The sequence below is a fragment of the Haplochromis burtoni genome, unplaced genomic scaffold (assembly GCF_018398535.1).
Source record: "Haplochromis burtoni strain Fernald_Lab_line unplaced genomic scaffold, NCSU_Asbu1 Contig_475, whole genome shotgun sequence".
NCBI lineage: Eukaryota > Metazoa > Chordata > Actinopteri > Cichliformes > Cichlidae > Haplochromis > Haplochromis burtoni.
This window is the reverse complement of record NW_024582836.1, coordinates 279,374-299,525: the sequence shown is the minus strand read 5'-3', so window position 1 is coordinate 299,525 and position 20,152 is coordinate 279,374. Positions and strand designations below refer to the sequence as shown.

The window sequence follows — 20,152 nt, the reverse complement described above, 5'->3', positions numbered from 1 at the left end:
TGTGTGTGTGTGTGTGTGTGTGTGTGTGTGTGTGTGTGTGTGTGTGTGTGTGTGTGTGTGAATGAGAGAATGTGAGGGTGGGTGTGTGTTACCTCTTGCCAGGCCAGGTGTGCGGCACACTGCACACAATAGAGGAGAACATCAGAGCAGTGACAAAGGAGAAGAGAACCAGGTAGATGAGACCCTCCACGCCATCATAACACAAGCCAGTCAGTGCTTGGACGTAGTCCTACGAGGAGAGGTGAGTAGAGGAGAGCTTTGGCCCTAAAGTAGTCCTTTAATGAATCAATTCCTTATTTACAGTCACACAAAGGGAAAAAAAATAAAGCTACTGTGCATGTTTCCACCACACGAGGAGAGGAGAGAAGTCGCAGGGGATTTCTACTTCACCATAACCTCTGAAAGCCTGCGTCATGATCTGGTGTGCATCTCAACAGAAATGTAACTGCACAGCGTAAAACGGCGTCAGCCGTGCCGTAGAGTCACCGCACACGTCTACTTTAAGCTTCAATTACGGACGTTATCTTTACCACAACACACCCTGTAACTCACCATGTGCAGGCTGCGACAGTCGACGAGAGCAGTCAGCTGGTGCAGGCCCACCTCGGTGGAATTCAGCACAGACTGGATTTGCTCGAGATTCCCCTGCACACGCAGAGCGAAGGTTACACATGTATGCTCAAATATACTGTAAATATCTGCTCTTATGTACATCTAGACACACAGACACACCTTGGTGCTGGCAAAGTCACGTGCTGCTGATCTCAGTAACTCTGCCACATCATCCTGCATCTCCACCAATGCTTTGTGGCTCCCCGACAGCCTCTGCAAAAAACAAAAAAACAAAGCAAAACAGCCTCGTGAAAGGAAGAAATTGCAGAAAACTGTGTTCCAACGATGCAACAGCAATGACAAAGACCTCACCTGCTGAAAGGGGTTAATCTGTCCAGAGCTGCAGGTCAGGTAATACTGCAGGATATCTGCGAACATGCCAGTAAATACAGATCACTATGACGATGGGAACGTTTGGACTGCACAGTTTCATTTAAAAACCTCACGTGTAAAATAATATCCAGTATGACTCTATTGAGCCATGATTGCAATTCCACTCAGGCATAATTCAGTGTGTGTGTTAAAGAGGGAACATCTGTGCGCTACAGCAAACAGACAAAGCGGAAACAACTGACAGACAAACAGAAGTCATTAGATGAGTGAAAGGAGGCGAGCGAGGGAGAGAAATGGAGACAAAGAAACGGAGCAACTGAGAAGTAAAGAGGGATATAACAGGATGGAAAGAGAGAACAAATGCAATTAAATGAAAAACGAAATGTAGTCAGGTTGGGTTTTTTTTCTGAATCTGAGACAAGCAAGGGCAGAGCGAGCAGGGAGTACAGGGTTGCTGATGCATTGCAGTGAGCACAGAGAGAGAGTGAGAGCTTTTAGATACCAGAGTGCCAATCAAACACAATCCTGCTGGATACACACACACACAAACACACACACTTGTTTCTTTAAATAGCACCAACATGTCAGGGTGAGATTCAACTGTCAGTGAGGAAAATGGACTCTGTTTGAGACATTTCAGCTCACACTATTTGTCAATATGCAGCATTTGCATATAAAGGGTCGTACCCTACATCACTTTACCAAAAAATGTTCAGGATTTATAATTAACAGAGAATTTCTAAACATGACAATCCCCTCTCCAGGACTTCTGGATCCAAAAGTGTCGCACTCTTTCTTTAAATTCTGATATTTTATTTGGTGAAAACCAAAACAAAATGTGGGATGCTTTTGTCTTCAAGCAGCATAAATAACTGTAAATATTCTTTTATCCAGGGATTCCCAAATGGTAGGCCACAGACCCCTGGTGGGGCTGTGAAGAAACTGCAAGTAGACAGGAAAAATTTGCATAGGATAAACAAATGGGGAAAATTATAATATAAACTATAATTATGTGTGTTAAATATAAATAATATAAATTTGAAAAAAGAAATATCACTATTTGCACAAAGCCACCAGATTTTAATTTTTTGGGGGGGAAAAATCGGACATATTTTGATTGTTAACTTCCCTTAGACTTCATTAATGATGTAAAAACCATAATGGAGATGTGGCTATCGCATACTGCAACTAAAAGTGTTAAATGAGAATCAGCTTCAACAAGTAAATCGTTAGAAGATAAAAACGAGTAAATGAAAACACAGAAACACTTCATGAGCTCGTCTTATGACCACAGTTGTGGTTTAAGGTTTGGACTGCACACAGATTTACAGACTTTGAAATAGATGGCAGTGGTCTGCAAGACTGGAAAAGGCTGTTTTAGCCCTGTAGCACTTCATGCCTATCTTACCAGCACCGTTTAGACACACTACAGCCAATGTCAATACAGGTGGATTATGGATCAGTCACACAACAACAGAAATAGGATAATAACCTCCTTGCCTTATGACTGCTTTTAATTTAGTTTTTTTTCTTTAGTTTTTTCCTGCCACAGGTCAAGCATGCGACATCCTAAGTGTCTCAGCACTATTTTCAACCACAATGGGTCTCGACAGGTTGTGTGTCTCCAAAGAATTGTGACCCAACTTGGACTGACTGCAATCCCTCTCAGACAGATTGGCAAAGCTGTGAAATTAATATAATTCATAAACACAGACACGCTCACAGTCTGAGTCAGTCTGCGCCAATGAGTGTAACTCGTGTGTGATTATCTCTGTCCAACAGAAGATTCGACTGCACTGGTTGTATTTCTATATAAAAGCAAGGTTACAGACAACCTGTCATTTTTCAGTTAATTCACTGTCCTGAAGAAACTACATCACATCTAAGAGGTTCTGGCTGGACTCTGACTGTAAGTAAATTTCTGTGCATGTAGACAACAACAGATATCCAATTAGCGTCGATATATATCAGTTAATTGCTGTTAACAGATTTGACCTCATTTCCAACTTGATTCCATCCAGTCGCAACCTGATGGCACATAGACTCTGTCTTCTTGCTGTTTCATCCACCAAAGTTGCTTTACAGAGGGCAACTGACTGCAAGTGGTCACAGACCTGGTCCCCATCTTAAAAGCCATCATTTCAAAGCCAACAACACCGCAATACAATTTGTTAAATTCATTTTATGATTATGTGAAAGAAGCACAAAAGGTTTTGAAAAAAGGCCAATGATTTATTTTCTCGTCTCCATACCTTGGTTAATGACATCGTTTTCCTTGGTCACCCTGGTGATGTAGGTATCGGGGGAGACGCAGAAGTCGCTGGCTGACTGTGGGAGGCGAGTGCACATGACACATCAGGCTACAGTAACGTGCTGAACAAACTCACTCGAGCAGTGGGTAAAGATTACATCACTGCAGAGCCGGAGAGCTCAGCAGTGTTGCCATGGTTACACTTACAGCAGCGACAGCCAGCTCCAGGCCCAGCGATCCCCAGCTGATGATCAAAGTCAGAACACCCAGCAGACACACTCTGAAGAACAACCCCCCCCCCAAAAAAAAAAATCTTTTTAAAGCAAGATTCAGCTTACCAACACGTTATACAGGAGGCAGTTTCAGCACACACAGAGGCAGGACACAATTTGATCTGTCCAATAGGAGCAGGCTTTGGTGTGTGATGTAAGGTAGCATACCCAATAAGAGTGCCTCTAGAGTTGCGTATCAGTCCAAACAGCACCAGAAGACAAATGAGAACATCAAAGAGCAACAGGCCAAGGTACCCCAACCACCTGTAAATAAAAATAATTATCACAGTGTTTCATACAAACATACAACACCAAGTCAAACAGATACATATGCAATGCAAAGGAAAAGCTAATTAAAGCTTTACTAGAAGACTCGACACGTAACAGCATCACAATCTGTTTTTTTTATCAACCACTTTTTCTGTCATTGCCCCAAAAACAACAAAGCAGGTTAACATGAACAGAAAAAGAGGGATGAAAGCCATTCACACTTAAAGAATGAGATCAGAGTACCCATTCATTCACAAACTACTGCGAAGGATACAATCTCCACATAATCCATGAATATCTTTTAAGAGCTCCTTTTAGCATGTATCTCAGCCTCTCCCTTTAAAGGTGCATCATGACATTGTTGATCCAATGTGTCTGTCAGAGGAAGCAAGTAACCTTCATTCTGGTTAGAACTAGAACTGGTTATTTTTGCCTTTTCTTGCTAACATTTGCTGAATTCTGCTGTTGTGCACCTAAAATATTTAAATTCTGATTTGATTTGATTGAGGATATGACCAGAACATATGGCCCATCATCTGTGGTTTTAATAGTTTAACCTTACAGTATAACACTTTGTGTATGAGAGAATGTAAGAGTAGTCTTGAGTCTGAGCAAGAAACAAAATCCATGCTGGTCAGTAGTTACCTGTAAAAGTCAAAGGCCTCCGTTTTACGGGCCAAGTCCTCCAGGGAGATCTCAGTATTGGACCAGAAGGGAACATCAACCATCAGCCTCACCAGCTCATCCAGCTGTCCCTGGAGCTTCTGGACGATGGACACATAATCTGTCTGATCCTGGAAGGCTGTCTCTAACTGGACCAAGTTCTCCTCCACAGTCTGGTTTAAGGCTAGGGCGCTGTCTGAAACCTAGAAAGAAAAAACTGTCATCAGGAAGGTTTTCCATAAATAAATAAATACATTTTTTGCAATCAGTGGACAACTCACCAGTTTCTCCACTCCAGACACGGTGCGGTTGGCATGACGGAAGGAGTACGCTAAACGCGCGGCTCCATCACTCGACTCTCCGTTTCCATAGAATCCTACGGCTATGCCAGCGCTAGGAGGCAGAAAACAAGACATCCCACATGTAAACACAGCACATAATTTAACCTTTAAACTGTTAGCAGTCGGACGTACCGCCCACGGGACATTGGATGGTTTAGGGGACTAATAGGACTGCTAAGGGGTTAAATTCATATCATACAGAACTACCCACTGACAGTTGAACTGCTGAGTGCAGTTGCTCTTTCAACCAGCAACAGGCGACATTGAGCACTTTGGCTTTTCGGCTTTGGTGTCACCCTAAAGCCTCGGGTAAGCACAGGACTACCAGGAATGATTCACACACACTCACACACACTCACACACGGAGCCCAAACAATAATTGGGTCACCAGACCGCAAATAATATGATCCTTCTGCAGCTCTGCACCCACGTTCACACATTACATATGCTGCGATATCTGGGGTTACTGGCCCCCAACTTTCCTTTATTTCAAGCCCACGTCCTCCTTAACCATGTTCACGCTACGACTAACCTGTCGCCCGCCCAACACCACCACCGTTACAGAAATCTTCTCCACTCTGTGTTTTGTCACTCCTGACCCCTTTTCCCCGACATCCCCCCTCCTCACCATGCTTTTATAGCCTCACTCAGCCTGTAAAAGCTCCTGCCCTCCCCTTGTATGCATGTGCCCGACTGTATGCTTTTGTATTGATGATGCTGTCTGCACAATAACACCAGACAGATTTGTAGAGAGAAATTTATGGCCCTTATTACAGCAATTCATTCTAGCCCATTAGATTTTGAGTAGCCCCTCTTACAACAGGGTCTGCGCTGTGTGTGTGTCTGCGTGTGTGTTTCAGAGCTTTATGACATACATGACATAAAACCGCAAACACAGAAGAAAAACAGAGTGGTGATAAAAAAACAAGCACAGTAGCCCTTTAATGTGCTTTGTGCGTTGATGTACCCACTGTCTACTTCATCAGTTATCATTTCCCCACCCATCCCTGCCTCCCATCATCTCACTCCATCCTCCATGTGATCTCAGCTTAAACAGTCAACCACCTCCCTCAGCTCCTGTTTACACATCCTCTTCTTCTCACCCAACACCCATTCTGTCCCTTAGTTCCCTTTTATCCCTCCTTTCCTCTCTCCATGAGTTTTATCTCCCTGGTTTTAATACCAGCTGCTCCAATCAGGAGATTGCATAAGCTTAGGATATGAAACAGACAGAGATCCTCCTTTAAGGCAAAAGTTGAGAAATCAAATAAGAGACAGTAAACACTATCCAGCTTAGTTCTGATAACACAAACAACCTCCAAACGGGAGAATACAAATACGTTACTAGAACATCTTTTTGCCTTTTAGGAACAGCAAGCTGTTCTTAACGAGGTCACCTCAAAGAAACTGCGCTCTGTTTAGTTTCTGCTTCAGACTTCATGAGCTAAAAATGCTTTGTTCTACCTAAATGAGCACACTTAAGTGCAGTCAGACGGAGCTTAGCAGATAAGAAAGTAAACGCTGAATACAACGCTGGGTTATGATCAATTCCAGTGCAAACAGATTCACTGCAGTCCAAAATAAATGCATTCAGTTAGCAGACAGCATTCTGATGATTAAAACCGCTACTAACAAAGCAGCTGATGACTATTAAGACTATTCTGGGGGATTCACCAATCCAATTCGTGCTGGCCAGGCCTCCTTTCTGGCTCTAATTTCATACATTATCTGCAATAATGTCATCAAAAACATTTTGATTAATCAAAATTGATATAAAGTGTATGATACATACAGGGTGAGTGTCATAGTGCCCGTGGTTTTTATTAGTTTTACTGTTTTCTCCCTCTGTGTGAGTCCCACAGATTCTGTCTCTTGTTCAGCGTTGCTGTCTTCATGTCTCGTCATTAGTTATTTGCCTCTACCATTTTTACTTTGAAGGTTAGTTTTCTCGTGTGCCTTGTTTTGGTTTTACTTCCTGCTTTTGTTTCCCTACTTCGAGACGGTCCGCTGTTCACTGTTTTCACCTGCATCTAGACACCGATCAATGTGTGTCGGCTCGTCTGTTTGTTCCCTGTTGTTCTCCCGTTTGTTCCCTTGCTCCTTGTTCTTTTGGTGCTTCTTTATGGATTCTTGTTTACCTTTTCAGACTGGACTCTGGACTGGGTTTGATCTGACAGTAAATGCTCATTTTCTATTGCTTTCCCTGCCTCCCTCTGTGTTCTGCTTTTGGATATTCTCACTAATATTATATGAGAAAATGAGACACATGGCTGACTTTTTTTTTTTCAGCAACAGCCATTTGAGCTATGCATATTTTTTGATCCAATGATCTCTCTATGTAATTGTTTTGATCATTCTACTAGATTCAAATTTCACAGGAATCCAGCCATTTACATTGATCCACAGTTCAGCAGTTCATGTTACCTTACCTGTTCTCTATGTGTTTTTGGATATGCATTTTACAATCAGTTATTCAAATACAGTGTTCAGTTCATTCTTGGCAGCCAGTTTGTTATTTGAGAAAATAACTAATAATCAAATATGTCGATCTTTTTGTTTTTTGGCTGATCTTTTCACAACAACAGCAAAAAAAAACCCTAAAGCAAGCTACAGAGTCTCCTGTATAAACACACTACAGCTGCACACAAATGAAGGAAGCCCACATGTAGCTGGAGCTGAGCCAAAAATAACACATGATGTCATATTAAATTGTGGACCAACCAAAAAACCCCCCCCAAAAAAAAAAACGCATGGAACCGCACGCACACAAAATCACACGCAAATGCGTTCACATATACTCAGATCCATATTCAATAAGAAATATTACAGCTAATCATAACATATGAAAACCTCCAAAACAACGATCTTCAGCTCTGAGTCACGCTAATGTGCGTACATGCACACACACACATACACAAAGACAGCTTCCCCGACTGTATAATTCATTTCTCGTCTCTGCATCAAATCTGCTTCTGTCTCCATGGCAACCTTTCTAGGCCAGGAAGAAGGCCGAACAGAGAGAAATAATAAATAAAGGAGGAGGACTAGAGATGTAGAAATGGAAAGAGAGGAAGGAAAAAGTCAGCAGAGGAGAGGCATAAAATTGATGAGAGGGTAACTGAAAGAGGAACAGTCTGTGTGTCTCTAAGCAGGCAGAAATGTGCTCGTCTGTGTCTTTGTGTAAGAGCAGAGCCCACACACACTCCAGTATCTGCGGTCAAAATATCCTACCGCTGGGTCACTTGGGTTAAAGAACCCAGAGCGTACAAAGCCTTCAGAGTCAGATAAACACAAACACTGAAGTGTCACCACCTGGCTGGCTCCCACATATGCCACATGGGCTTCATGCATGTGATACAGCAGCTGGAATGGTGACTTGCCACCATTGCCACCTATTCTGCATTTCACTGTCAGCTTCTTACCCTCGGCCTCTTTTTATTTATCTATTGTCCTGTCAGGGCGTGCAGCTGTAATAGACCTGCTAATTCTCTCATCAGGACTAGCTTACCCACCATGAGGCGTACCATTTCAGGCATTAACACTTTCTGGAAAGATTTTATAGCGCTTACAGTGTCATGACGAGTTATCATTGATCTGCACACTTTTGTTATCTTTACTTTATATGTTCTACTTGGCTAGCCCCACATACACACATATGGTTAAATAGATAAACACACTAACATACACATGGCAAAGCAGATAAACACACTCACACACACATGTTGAAACAGAGCAGTGGAGAGAGGGGAAACGATCACGATCTTAAATAACTACAAAATGCTGCACCTGAGTATAGGCAAGTCACTGTAATATGTAAAGAAGATACTAAGGGGCCCAAAGTGTGCCAAGAAAACAATCTCCCACACCATTACACCAGCAGCAGCAGCCTGAACCGTTAATACAGGGCTTGAGGCCAGCGAGCCTGAGTGAATTGTAGCCTCAGTTTCCTGCTCTTAGCTGACTGTAGTGTCACTTGGTGTGGTTTTCCGCTGCTGTAGACCTTTTGCTTCAAGGCTGCTTCAGAAATGCTCTTCTGTATACCTTGGATGCAATGTGCGCTAAGACAAAACTAGTTATTAATGATAACTAATTCAAAAATTATTTACATGTTGACTGCATGTGTTTGTTGTACACATATAATACAAGTAAGAGACAAATAAAAAATCCAAAGTCATTCTGCTCATGCTACTCACTGCACCAAAGTAATGATGAGAGAAACTTGTTCTGATTGAAGAAAATTAAAACGTTTGCCTTAAGTCATCACTGCTCAGCCTGTTAGTCAAGCACTACAAGCCTGCTATCCCTTTTCAGCTGCACGCTGTACACTAACTGGCTGTATAACGCTTTTCTTAGCAACCCCCTGAGAAAATTTGAGTCCAGGGCTAGAGGGCAACTCTTCCAAGTGAATAGCTAATTATGCTGGCTCAGCCCTATGGGAGCATTCACACTTAAGCACTGCCAAACAAAGGCATCCCTGACTTTTGTTTTGTTTTGTTTCTTTGCAGGATTGATGGTCTAATGCTGCGCTTCATTTACCTCCGAAGTCAGATGTCAAAGCAGGGAATGACATCACTCCCGACTTGACTGCGTTCAAGCCGGAAAAGAAAGGAAAGAAGAGGATTTGTTTTGCTACTAGCAATGTAGAATCATCCATCTAGCAATACAGTCTGTAGTCTGTTTTTCTGCCCTTAAACACAAAGATGGAGCCTGGTTGGGTCTCTGTGTGTGACTTATTTAGTACATTATTATTACTGTTTTGTATTATTTAGTAATACAAAACAGTAGTAGTACAGATGAGAGGTTTTACAGTTTTTATGTGCACTTCCACCAACATGGATTTTGAAGTAAAGGACTTTCTGAGCTGGAAATCCAACTTGAGGGGGCGTTCCAGTTATAAATTCAGTCTTGGAAGTCAACATTTCCAACTTCTAACTTTAAATAAAGTCTTAGCAACACTGGCACTCTTAAGGCAAGCCAACCAAGTTGCTGTGGATACCTTTACATTAACGAGAGCTAGCTAGTGCTGGAGCATTTGAATAAACGTGGCTGATATGGTGCTCAACATTCTGAACTTTCATCAACTTTTCAGCATAAGTAAAGTGAAGCAGCAGATCCACAATTCAGTTCAGCAACACACGACATTACTTCATTCAAAGTCAATGAGACACAATCCTCCCTTACTCATCTTACAGACTGTGATGCAAAGGTGGATGTTGCTAAACGCACTCAAGCACAAACAGCTTCATCACATTGTACAGAAGAGTCGATCTCATAGGAATAACGTCTCACCTGCAGACGAGTGTGGCAATGATGACGCACCAAGCGGTGCAGCAGCAGTCAGCGCTAGGCTGCTGGGAGTGCATATGGGAGTGTGAGGACTCATCACTCTTGCGCCGCCGGCAGCAAAGCCAGAAAGAGTAGAAAAGGAGGAAAATAAGGTCCAGGCCCAAACACAGCAACGCCACAGCACCGAGGAGCAACACAGACTGAGGAAAGAGTGAGAGAAAAAACAAAAAAACAATGAGCAAAAACAAGACATTTGTGATTTTTGTACAGTTTGTGTTACACGTTTCCCATTAAACTTTGTCTTGATTCATTCAGATGCATCGTGTTTGAGAGGTTTCCTTTATCACAAGGAAGTGGGCCATTTAGGATGTGGGTTAAGGAAGCAAATTAGCTGATATGAACAGAAACCAGACACACCAACAGACCACATGATTTGCCAGACACATGTGAATGTATTTGCAAAACTGTGTTCCTGTCTCCTGCTACTTGAGGCCCCCAAAATAGTGACTGTTAAATGGGCTTTTGATAGACACCATAAAATTTTTACCTTGTACTGTATTTGCACACCATCAAGCACATGCACACACACACCTCCACGAGTGAGAGGAAGCGCTGCTGCTGGGGAGCTGTATGCGCCAGAGACCCACCACACAGATCACATACCCTCTAAAAGCTTTGAAGTGTAAAAGAGGGTGGGGGTGATGGGGGTAGACAGAAGGAGAAGTAGGGGGAGTAAATTTGAAACAAAAAAAGACACGCTGGAGAGACGTACAAGGAAGCAGATGTGAAAAATGACTGAAGTGAACTCTAAAAAAGGAAGAAGCCGGTAAAGACAGACACGAGAGCTGTTACAGCAGTTTGGCTGGGACTGATGAAATCTTTTTTTATCTTACACACGCTGAAATGTTGATTTTTCTTTCCCCTCTGGGACTGTCTGGAAAAGTCATTGTACTGGAGGACCATGAGGGACAATTACACGTTTCTGGAAAACCAAAAATCTCCACCTGCTAGACTACTTAAGGCAGACAAAGGAATCCTGCCACGGAGCTACATGGTGACAAACTGCAACAGTGCAACTCTGGGGACCCTTGATGATAAACACAATGGGACTCCACCTCCACAAACACTTCCTGACTTCCCAAGATTTTAAACTGCTGCTTTTTTGCTACTGACCTCATATTTTTGCTGATTTCCAGACGGCAATGCCCTTACATCTTTAAGCTTATTAAAATATATCAGGAAAAGCAATCTCTGGGACTGTGTCTCTCAACCCAACAGGATTCGTGCAAGGATTAGAAGAGCAAAAAAAAGAACACACACACGAAGAAAAACAGACAATCACTGCAGTTTTAAAGGTCTTCTTCCTTGAGCCTCTTAGAATGGTTCCAATGAAAAAATAATGGAGAAACATGAACATCCTCCTAAGGATTGAACCAGCTATGTGTAAATATGGGTCTAAACGAGTTGCTAAGCACCTATATTCAATGCGATGTCAAAACCACTAGGCATGGCACTACTTTTGAAGTAAAGGACTTTCTGAGCTGGAAATCCAACTGAGCTAGACGCCAATGTTAGCATGCTAGCATGAGCACAAAAAACAGTGCTAACCTGTTAGTAAGAGACTGTGCCACGTTTGCGTGTTCAGCATCTTAGTCTAAAATGTTAGGATGAGGGGCCAGCTAAAACTGCAATGTTCTCACTTCTATTTCTACTTTCACTGTCTCTTTAAATTGGACTTTTTCAGTAAGCAGTACAATTCACGCTAGCTACTCACAAAAGCATATAAGTGATAACTTGTCTTTGAAGGCACAAATCTCTTTTCACATTAAGAAAAACTATGCACCCTAATAATGTCAGTGCTTCTTGGTGTGTGAGCTGAGGCACATGTAACAGCACTATAGCACCATACCAACACATAGGGGGCTAGAGCCAATCTAATCAGGTATGGGTTCATTAGAATACTACAGCAAAATTTTTCATACAGTATATGTGTAGTGAAACATGCCAGGCATCATTATTTACTAAACGCATCAGTCTACTGTGTGAGATCCTACAGTTATGGCTGTGACCTGGTGCAATGTTTAAATGTGATGTACCTCATTACAAGATAAGTTACAACTATAGTATATGGACAAAAGTACTGAGCTAGCTATACTTTATACCTACAGGAGCTGCTTAGCATTGAAAATCTAACCAACGAAGCTCCCGGTGCAGTTTTTTGCTGATGTTAATGCCAGAGGTGGTTTGGAGCTCTGCAGTTATGGAGTCCACAGTGTTGACGACGTTTACACACTACGTGCCTTGGCCATTGTCTGCCATTTGTGTAGTTTTAAAAGTTGTCTTATTACACTACCACACGCTTATTCCTAAAATAGCTGTGCTGTACAAAACAAACAGGTCTGTCTTAAATTATCCCCTCCAGTAGTTTTATTTTAAAAAATTTAAGTATTTTATTGTGCAAATTCTGACTGTAAGAAAAAATACTCATTAGTGAGGGTCCATCTCAGCAAATGTGCTATTAGCAATGTTGAGCCCTGCTCATCAGAAAGAAGGAGGAGGACAAGGAGAAGAAATCTGGTTATTACCCAGCTATCCCTGACTGTCTCCTCCCAACAGATTAAAGATGATGAGAGAGGAAATGACATGAGTTTCCTGATTCTTAGTCTATGGTATTATGTATAGGTATGTGTGTATGTAAAATCAACAAAGGGATTTAAACTAAATGGAGATACAGATTAACCATAACAGACTGGCAATAAAACTGCACATATACATTATGATACATGTCACTAGTAGGACACATTCATGGAGAGAAAGTAATATTTTTTACATGAATTCACGGTTTCCCCTTTCATAAAAGTTCAATTTTGGTTGGATTATGTTTTTTTTCAAGTGGCCGAGATCGGATTTCAGAGCAAACTGCTCACGATGCTGTGGTGACTCGCATGCCCAAAAGAACAATGGCAAAGACGTCACATGTCATACAGAAATAAACATGGAGGTCACAGTTAGTGTTTACATTTTCTACTTCATAAGTTTGTGTGGGAAAATTTGTGAGCAGATGACAAAGAGCACAAAGACGACAGCCAGCTTTTTAATTATGGCATTTCTTGTGGCGTGTGTGGGTGCAGAGTCGGAGCCATGAGTGGTGGCATTGTACCATGAATTGCTTCACAGAGACAATTTTCAGGTTGTCACAGGCTATTTTAACTACATAATAGAATTGTGAATGTAAATTTCAGTTCAGAAACCAGAAAAAATAACTAGACTTCTGCCTGCAGTCTGAAGACAGCCTTCGGCACGGCACTGAAACAGATTCATGCAATGACTAAGCCAAAATGGAAAAGAAAAAAAGAATACTGTACTGGCCTGAATGAATGAGAAGATCATCAGATATCAGGGGACTAGGTAATTCTTTCTGCAGATTTGTTTTTGTGTTTGCAAGTCTTATTTACAGCCTTACTGTTGCTAGGCAGGGAAATATTTTTGGACTGTTTATAGCATGTCTTTCAGGGTTAATACAATTGTTTGGTTAACCAAATTAAACACAGAGCATGAGTGAGACAGCAAGGCTGCGACATGCTTTGCTACAACATTGGAAAGAAACTCACTGTGAACACAGAGAAAATCTCCTGTTCCCATATGATGGGCTGAAAGGTGAAAACCCAAGCCTCCAAACACAGCTTAAACTCGTGAAAAACGTAGGCTAGGCCATGCAATCAAACTGCAGGGCTTAAAAATTGGCATTAGTCAAAACAGTATTTAAAAACGAATTAAATGTCATTTTTTCATCAATAAACTCACATTTTCAGAGTGTGCATTTTTGATTTTAAAAAAGCAATTTTCACAGAAAACCTGGGCGTCTGAAAAACAACTAGTAAACAGATCATCAAAAAAACAAGTAGTTCAAACAAATGCAACTAAAATCAACTACATACAATAAAGCTATCTATAGATAAACTATACTACAGACTATTAAGTCTGTTCATATAAAGAATTACATATACAATCCAATGCAAAAGTCTTAAAACACCATTGAAATTTACCTAAACACGTGTAAATGAAAATTAATAAGATACGCCATATAAGGCATAAACAGAGTTTGTACAATTTTAGTGAGCTTGAAAGTCAATATTTGGAATATTAAACCCCTTTTATTCTTCAGCACAGACGAAACCATTTTAGGCAAACTTTCTTCTAATTTCTTATTCCAGGCTTCTTGAAGGACATTCAAAGCTCTTCTTTGGATGCTGGCCGCGTTTTGTTCCATAAAGATGATCCTCCTCTAAGGCCAATGCTATCACTGATAGTATTCATAACCGATATTGTTTTTCTATCCAGGTATGCCTTTGTAGCACTGTTTGGGATCATTGTCATGCTGAAAAATAAAGGATTTGCCAATGAGATGCTTTCCAGATGGTATTGCACGGTGGATCAAAATCTGATGATACTTTTCTCTGTTCATAATTCTCCCAAAACAATGACAGTCTCCACCCTGTTTTACAGATGGCTGTAGACACTCACTGTTCTACCTCTTCTGTGCAGACTAACAACACTTTGGACAAAAGCTTTCAAATTTGGATTCGTCACCCCATAAGTCCCACTGCCACTGATTTTCAGTGCAGTTCTTGTGTAATTTGGCATACCTCAGCTTTCTCTCCCTCTTTCCCCTCCTAAAGAATTACTTCTTCACAGTCACCCTTCCACCGACACCATTTCCGATAAGGCTTTGGAGAACAATAGATGGATCAACTAAAAGGCCAGATGCATTTTACAGGTCCTGTGTCGTGTCGTTGTTTATTTTTTTGTTTCTTAAGGACATGACTTTCAGATACTGTTCATCTGCTTAATACATCTGTTTTGTGTCCTCCACTTGTCCAGTTCACTCAGATCTTTTAAGGAGACACTGCACTGAAATGCTGAGATATGGGAATCATCTCTTTGGTGCATTACTTTTTTATGTATGTCAAAGACCACTAAAAAGTTTCAACAAATTCTGGCACCTTGGAAGCAAACTGTAAAGAGATAAGGGCTGGCTCAGTACTCAGTAGAAAAAAGTGAAAACCCTAACCCATCACAAATTGGGTCTTGGAGATTATCAAACCCCAAAATTACTCAGTGCTTAGTGTGGTTAAGAGACGTAATGAAGTGAAAGTTTATGTTTAAGCAGCTAGAAATGAAAGATATCTCACGGTTTGCACGAAATATGATTTGAATGATCACCTGCCAGTGAAAAGTGCAAATCAGCGAGTCATGACTGTTATGTTTACAAAGCAACAACAACTGACCTAGTACTCATAGAACTCCTCCTGGTGTGCTTGATGGCTGTTAGATTAACTGTCAGGCTAACAAACCATCAGTGCAGATTAGGCGTGGATCAATTAGCCCCTAATAAGCATGGTGAGCCTGGGTGTACATTAGTGTGTGCGTGCGTGCACATCTCCACACTAGAGATCAGCTTGCAGGCTGGAGGAGGGGCTAAACGTTAAACACCCCGGCACACTGATCTACTTTCAATCTGCCCATTTAAGTGTGTGTACGTGCACTCCCACAAGTGTGCGTGCATGTGTGTGTGTGTTTGAGATGACAGGATCAATCACTTCCACTTCACTGAGTTGTCCTTGCACTCTCCCTGCCTGTGTGTTACTCTGTAATTTGGCCTACTATCCTCTCAACTTCTTTCCTGAGGCATTCACTGACCTCAAGTTCATTCTGTTAATATTCACCTGTGCCACTGGGTCAAAGAGTTACCAAAGCATAAAGGCATGGGCAGCGCACACAAGAAACATTCAACGCTAGCATCATCTTTCTAAACTGCTACGAGGAAATGCCTTCTTCAGTGCAAACTGTAGCAAACCATCCAAAATACCAATTACTGACTTACTTTCCACAGCTGGCAATATGAAAGTGTGTGTTATTACAGGTCACATGATTCCTCTGTAATGTTCTGCAGCTGCTTAACTGTGGCTGCGAGCTGACTTTGCGATTCCACCATAACGCAAACAGATGAACACAAATGCAGAACCTCAGGATAAGAGCTCCTATTTCAGCTATCCAGGAAAAAAAACGCAAACGGTTTTCTTCACAAAGCCACAGAGTCAGCATCCCCACTACAGTCAAAGTCATCACAGACCAGTGAGTGAGACATGGTGTGAGAGGAGAGCTTTTTTCTTTTTTTTTGTGACCAGCTTCAAAAGCTGAATGCAAATGAACCCGAGCCAAATCACATCAGAAAGAAAAACACTGCACAGAAGAATCTCTCTCTATTGTGTGTGTGTGTGTGTGTGTGTGTGTGTGTGTGTGTGTGTGTGTGTGTGTGTGTGTGTGTGTGTGTGTGTGTGTGTGTGTGTGAGAATGCAGTACGTGTGGTGCGGTGACGAACACCGTGTGCTGAAAGACACTGTGTAAGACCTTGTTTGTTATGTGTGCGCCCGAGTGTTTATGTGCTTCTCAGCTGGATGAGTAGATGCATGAAAGCCTTTGAGACAGATATACTGAGCCAATCTAAAGACGGGCTTCAGTGAAAGAGTGAAAGAAAGAAAGAAAGAGAGCATTCTTCCACAACAGACTCCAGCCCTCCCCTTCACCCTCCCCCCAGTCCAACTCACCCTCCTTCTCCTTGTCCTTCTCAACCTCTATCTCTCCCTCCTCTGCGTCTAGCCAGAATTAACGATTTCACCCTGAATGGAACCCCTACATTCACTCACTCACACACACGCTTGCGAAATAACACACACGAAACCCCCCCAAGGGAGCTGTGTGACCTCATCTCAACGAGCAAGCTCTAAATACGCGCTGACACAGAAAGCGAACATACTGTACGTGACATATATGTATGTGTGTGTGTATGTATATATATATATATATATATATATATATATATATATATATATATATATATATATATATATATATATATATATATATATACACAGTGCACGCAACGTCTACAGCTGTACAAACAAACGTATGGTCGTAGCACAAAACCCTCACTGACATAGAAACCGCCTCGTTTGCTAAAATATGTCAGGATGTAATTAGTCTAAAAGGGGGGTCCTTAAAATTCCAGTGGGCAAACACATTGGCACACACATCTACAAAGGCCCTTAGTTAAACACTGAATAGCTCGCAGGAAGTGGCTATTTGGCAATTTGGAAGCACCTCCCATGGCTCATGGAGCCTTCTCTCTCTCCTCTCGGCTCCAATCAGTCCCTTTTTTATCTTTCTCACTCCTCTTCCTCCTCCTCTCTCCCTTCTTCTCTCTCCGGTTCTCATCTCCCTCCCCTTGTTCGTGGCTGTGGGTGCCTTCCCACGCTCAGCGCATGAACTTGTACGCCCTCCCTTCTCTCCCCGTAGTGTCAGCAAATGCATTGAGGGATGACTGCGGTGCATGAAATGTGAGATCCTGAGTGATGTGCCTTTGCTTTATATGGCCTAGCGAGGCTGGGTTTACTGCTGCAGAGACCTGGGAGTCACCTTGTTTGAGGATTCTAATGAAATGCAGCAAAACTGGGGCAAATCCCCCCCCCCTCTTTCAAGATGAAGCTGCTTTCCAATGCACCGTTCCTGACTCAGTCAGTGTTTAATCCAAGAATGATATCAATTAGTTTTATGCTTTCAAAGAAATCTAATTTGGGATTTTTCCTCATTAGTTTTTTCCAAGTATCAGGTTCATTTTAATCCAATAAAATGCTGAAAATTTGTGGAAAAACAGACCATCAGAGAGCACAAAGTGCTGACTGCATATTTTGTCCAACCAACCCTCGCAAATCAGCAGATATTACACTGATAATGATATACAAGTAGGACAATCGCATTGGGATTTCTGCCAGTGATAAATGACTTTACATATTAATAGGTTTTCAAAATTGTCTGTGATTTATTTGTGGCCATTGGTTCCTACACTTCTAATGGTGTCTAGAGAGCCAAGAAATCAATTCCTACTCACTACCTCATATTACAGATTGCATATATGTATGAGCTGCAAGCAGTTCATCAAGAGTGATGATACTTTCACAAACCACCACATTTTATCATTGAAAGGTGTCCAACTGGTACCTTTTTTGCTAAACAGAGGGAAGAATTATGGGAATTTAACCAACGTCGATCATGCTATTCATAGGTTGACTGCTAATTGGCTGACTAGTTGGCTTGGAGATTGAGGGGAACAACAGCAGAGTTCTCGATGAACAAGAAGAAGGGCAAAAAAATGTAAATATAAAAAAATAAAAATCACAAGACCTCAGACAATGGCTTTTTTCATTGTTTTTTCCTGTTTGATCATGACAGGGGTTAAAGCACAAACAATGGGACAAACAGCCCACATTACTGACTGCTCCATGTGTTTTTGGCACTGCCATCAGGTGACAGTACAGTTTCAGCACGTAGACGGGGTCCTGCACAGCTCTGTGTAGCTGCTCCAGCCTACCAACACTGCATCATGCCACGCGCTTTACAAGGTGAAAAAAAACACTGTTAACAAAGGTTTATAGTTTCAGAGTGTAAAACAGTGTTTACTTACTTCGTTTGATTTTATTTTTTGAAATTATAAGTACCTTCGGTGCTTAGTACTACGTTGTGTTATGTTGGATATGTTATGTGTCAGAATAGGAGTTCTACAGCAAACTAAATTTAATTTGCAAAAAAGTAAGTCTTAACTGATTACTAAATTCATTGATTTACAGGTTCTCCACGGTCTGGGACTTACAGTGCAATTCAAATATCCGGATATCTGTTGCAAGACTTCAGTTCAATGAACCAGTCACTGTTTACAAATGTAAATACGTCTTTAAAAAGGCTAATAGAGGCTAAACCACTGTCAGACAAGCACGAGTGGGTTTGAGATTGCATTTCTATTCCCTTATTTACTCTCTACGTGGACTACAAACGTATTTGGCAGAAAATAAATGGAAGACAGAACGATTTCTTTACCTTCTCGCTTTTCTACAGAGTCAGGCTATTCATATGCGGTATCTATTTATATAGATTCATCTGTCTATGACTGTGGAACAAGAATAGGCTCACAGATTTTATTCTCTCTTTTTTTCTCTCTCACACACACACACACACATTCACACAGCGCACTGATCGATGCAGGGAGAGACCCCACAACTCTAGCTGCAGGACGGCTTCAGTCACCACTTGGCCACTCTGCTGTGAAATTACAGTGTGGGCATGTGGCAGGAGGTACGATGATGAGGCAATGCTGCACGATGAAGGAGATGATGAATTTCTGAGTGGGAGGTAATTATTCTCCCGCACTTGTCTTACCTTCTGGTACTCAGAGTCCTCTGGCCTGAAGTCGCTGCTCACTGTCTGAAACTCGATGTTGAAATGAGGCAACCGGTGGAGCAGATTCACCCACCAAGGCGGAGAATAATTCACCACGGCCGCCATCCTGATGCAGCTGCCTGCCGGCTCTCACTTCACTCTTTAGCCCGATTCCTCACAGGGACACTGTAAAAGAAACAGCCAATCACTGCATCTGAGGAGGACACAAAGCAACTTTTAATGTCACCAAACGCATTAGATGAAGAGTAAGACGCAGCATTCGCATGTTATCATAAGGCTAATGTGATGACCTAACAGTAATCAATACCCACTAACAGGGCGGGTCAAAAATGCCAATATAATGGATACCCTCTTTATTCATTAGTTATGCATATATTTTCACAATTTATTAATTTCAATAAGAGTATAGCTGCTGAATCTTTCGTGATCATTTCTCATTGGACCAATATAAAACACCCCTGCTGTAAAACACAGGGGTTACAGGTTTCTGTGTGTTTTGTTACAAAGGCAAAAAGACTGCAATATGACATATGACTTTACTATTTGGGGGGTTGCCTTCCTTTACAGTGATGTATGTTTGGCTTATTGCCAGTATCACAATGCATTATAATAACTATATTATACTATATTACTACCGCACAACAATTATCACCAATAACCTATTAAATGTAATTAAAGCCCGACAAGACATTCAGTAAGTGTACATTTCGCCCAAACGTTAAACCTGTACATGAATTATGGCATGACAAGAGCATCCATGACAGCGTCACCCAATTTACGCCCATACTGCAAAAACACAGGCTTCGTGAAATAAATGTGTCTTGAACGGGGGG

At 41.6% G+C, this 20,152-nt stretch overlaps 1 protein-coding gene across 2 annotated transcripts in view; it reads right to left on the bottom strand.

The window, feature by feature from the left end:
- The window catches only part of ttyh3b (tweety family member 3b), a 28,903-nt gene that overhangs the window by 7,885 nt on the left and 866 nt on the right, over nt 1–20,152 (bottom strand). For both annotated transcript variants that reach the window (XM_005946145.3, XM_005946146.3), the window contains exons 2-12: nt 19,299–19,484; nt 10,032–10,228; nt 4,683–4,794; nt 4,384–4,604; nt 3,637–3,732; nt 3,404–3,476; nt 3,198–3,273; nt 925–980; nt 733–825; nt 553–645; nt 93–229 (exon numbers count right to left, since the gene is read on the bottom strand). In XM_005946145.3, coding sequence (XP_005946207.1) covers nt 93–229; nt 553–645; nt 733–825; nt 925–980; nt 3,198–3,273; nt 3,404–3,476; nt 3,637–3,732; nt 4,384–4,604; nt 4,683–4,794; nt 10,032–10,228; nt 19,299–19,424 — 1,280 coding nt within the window. In that variant the 5' untranslated portion in view covers nt 19,425–19,484. The remainder of the gene's footprint in view (nt 1–92; nt 230–552; nt 646–732; nt 826–924; nt 981–3,197; nt 3,274–3,403; nt 3,477–3,636; nt 3,733–4,383; nt 4,605–4,682; nt 4,795–10,031; nt 10,229–19,298; nt 19,485–20,152) is intronic.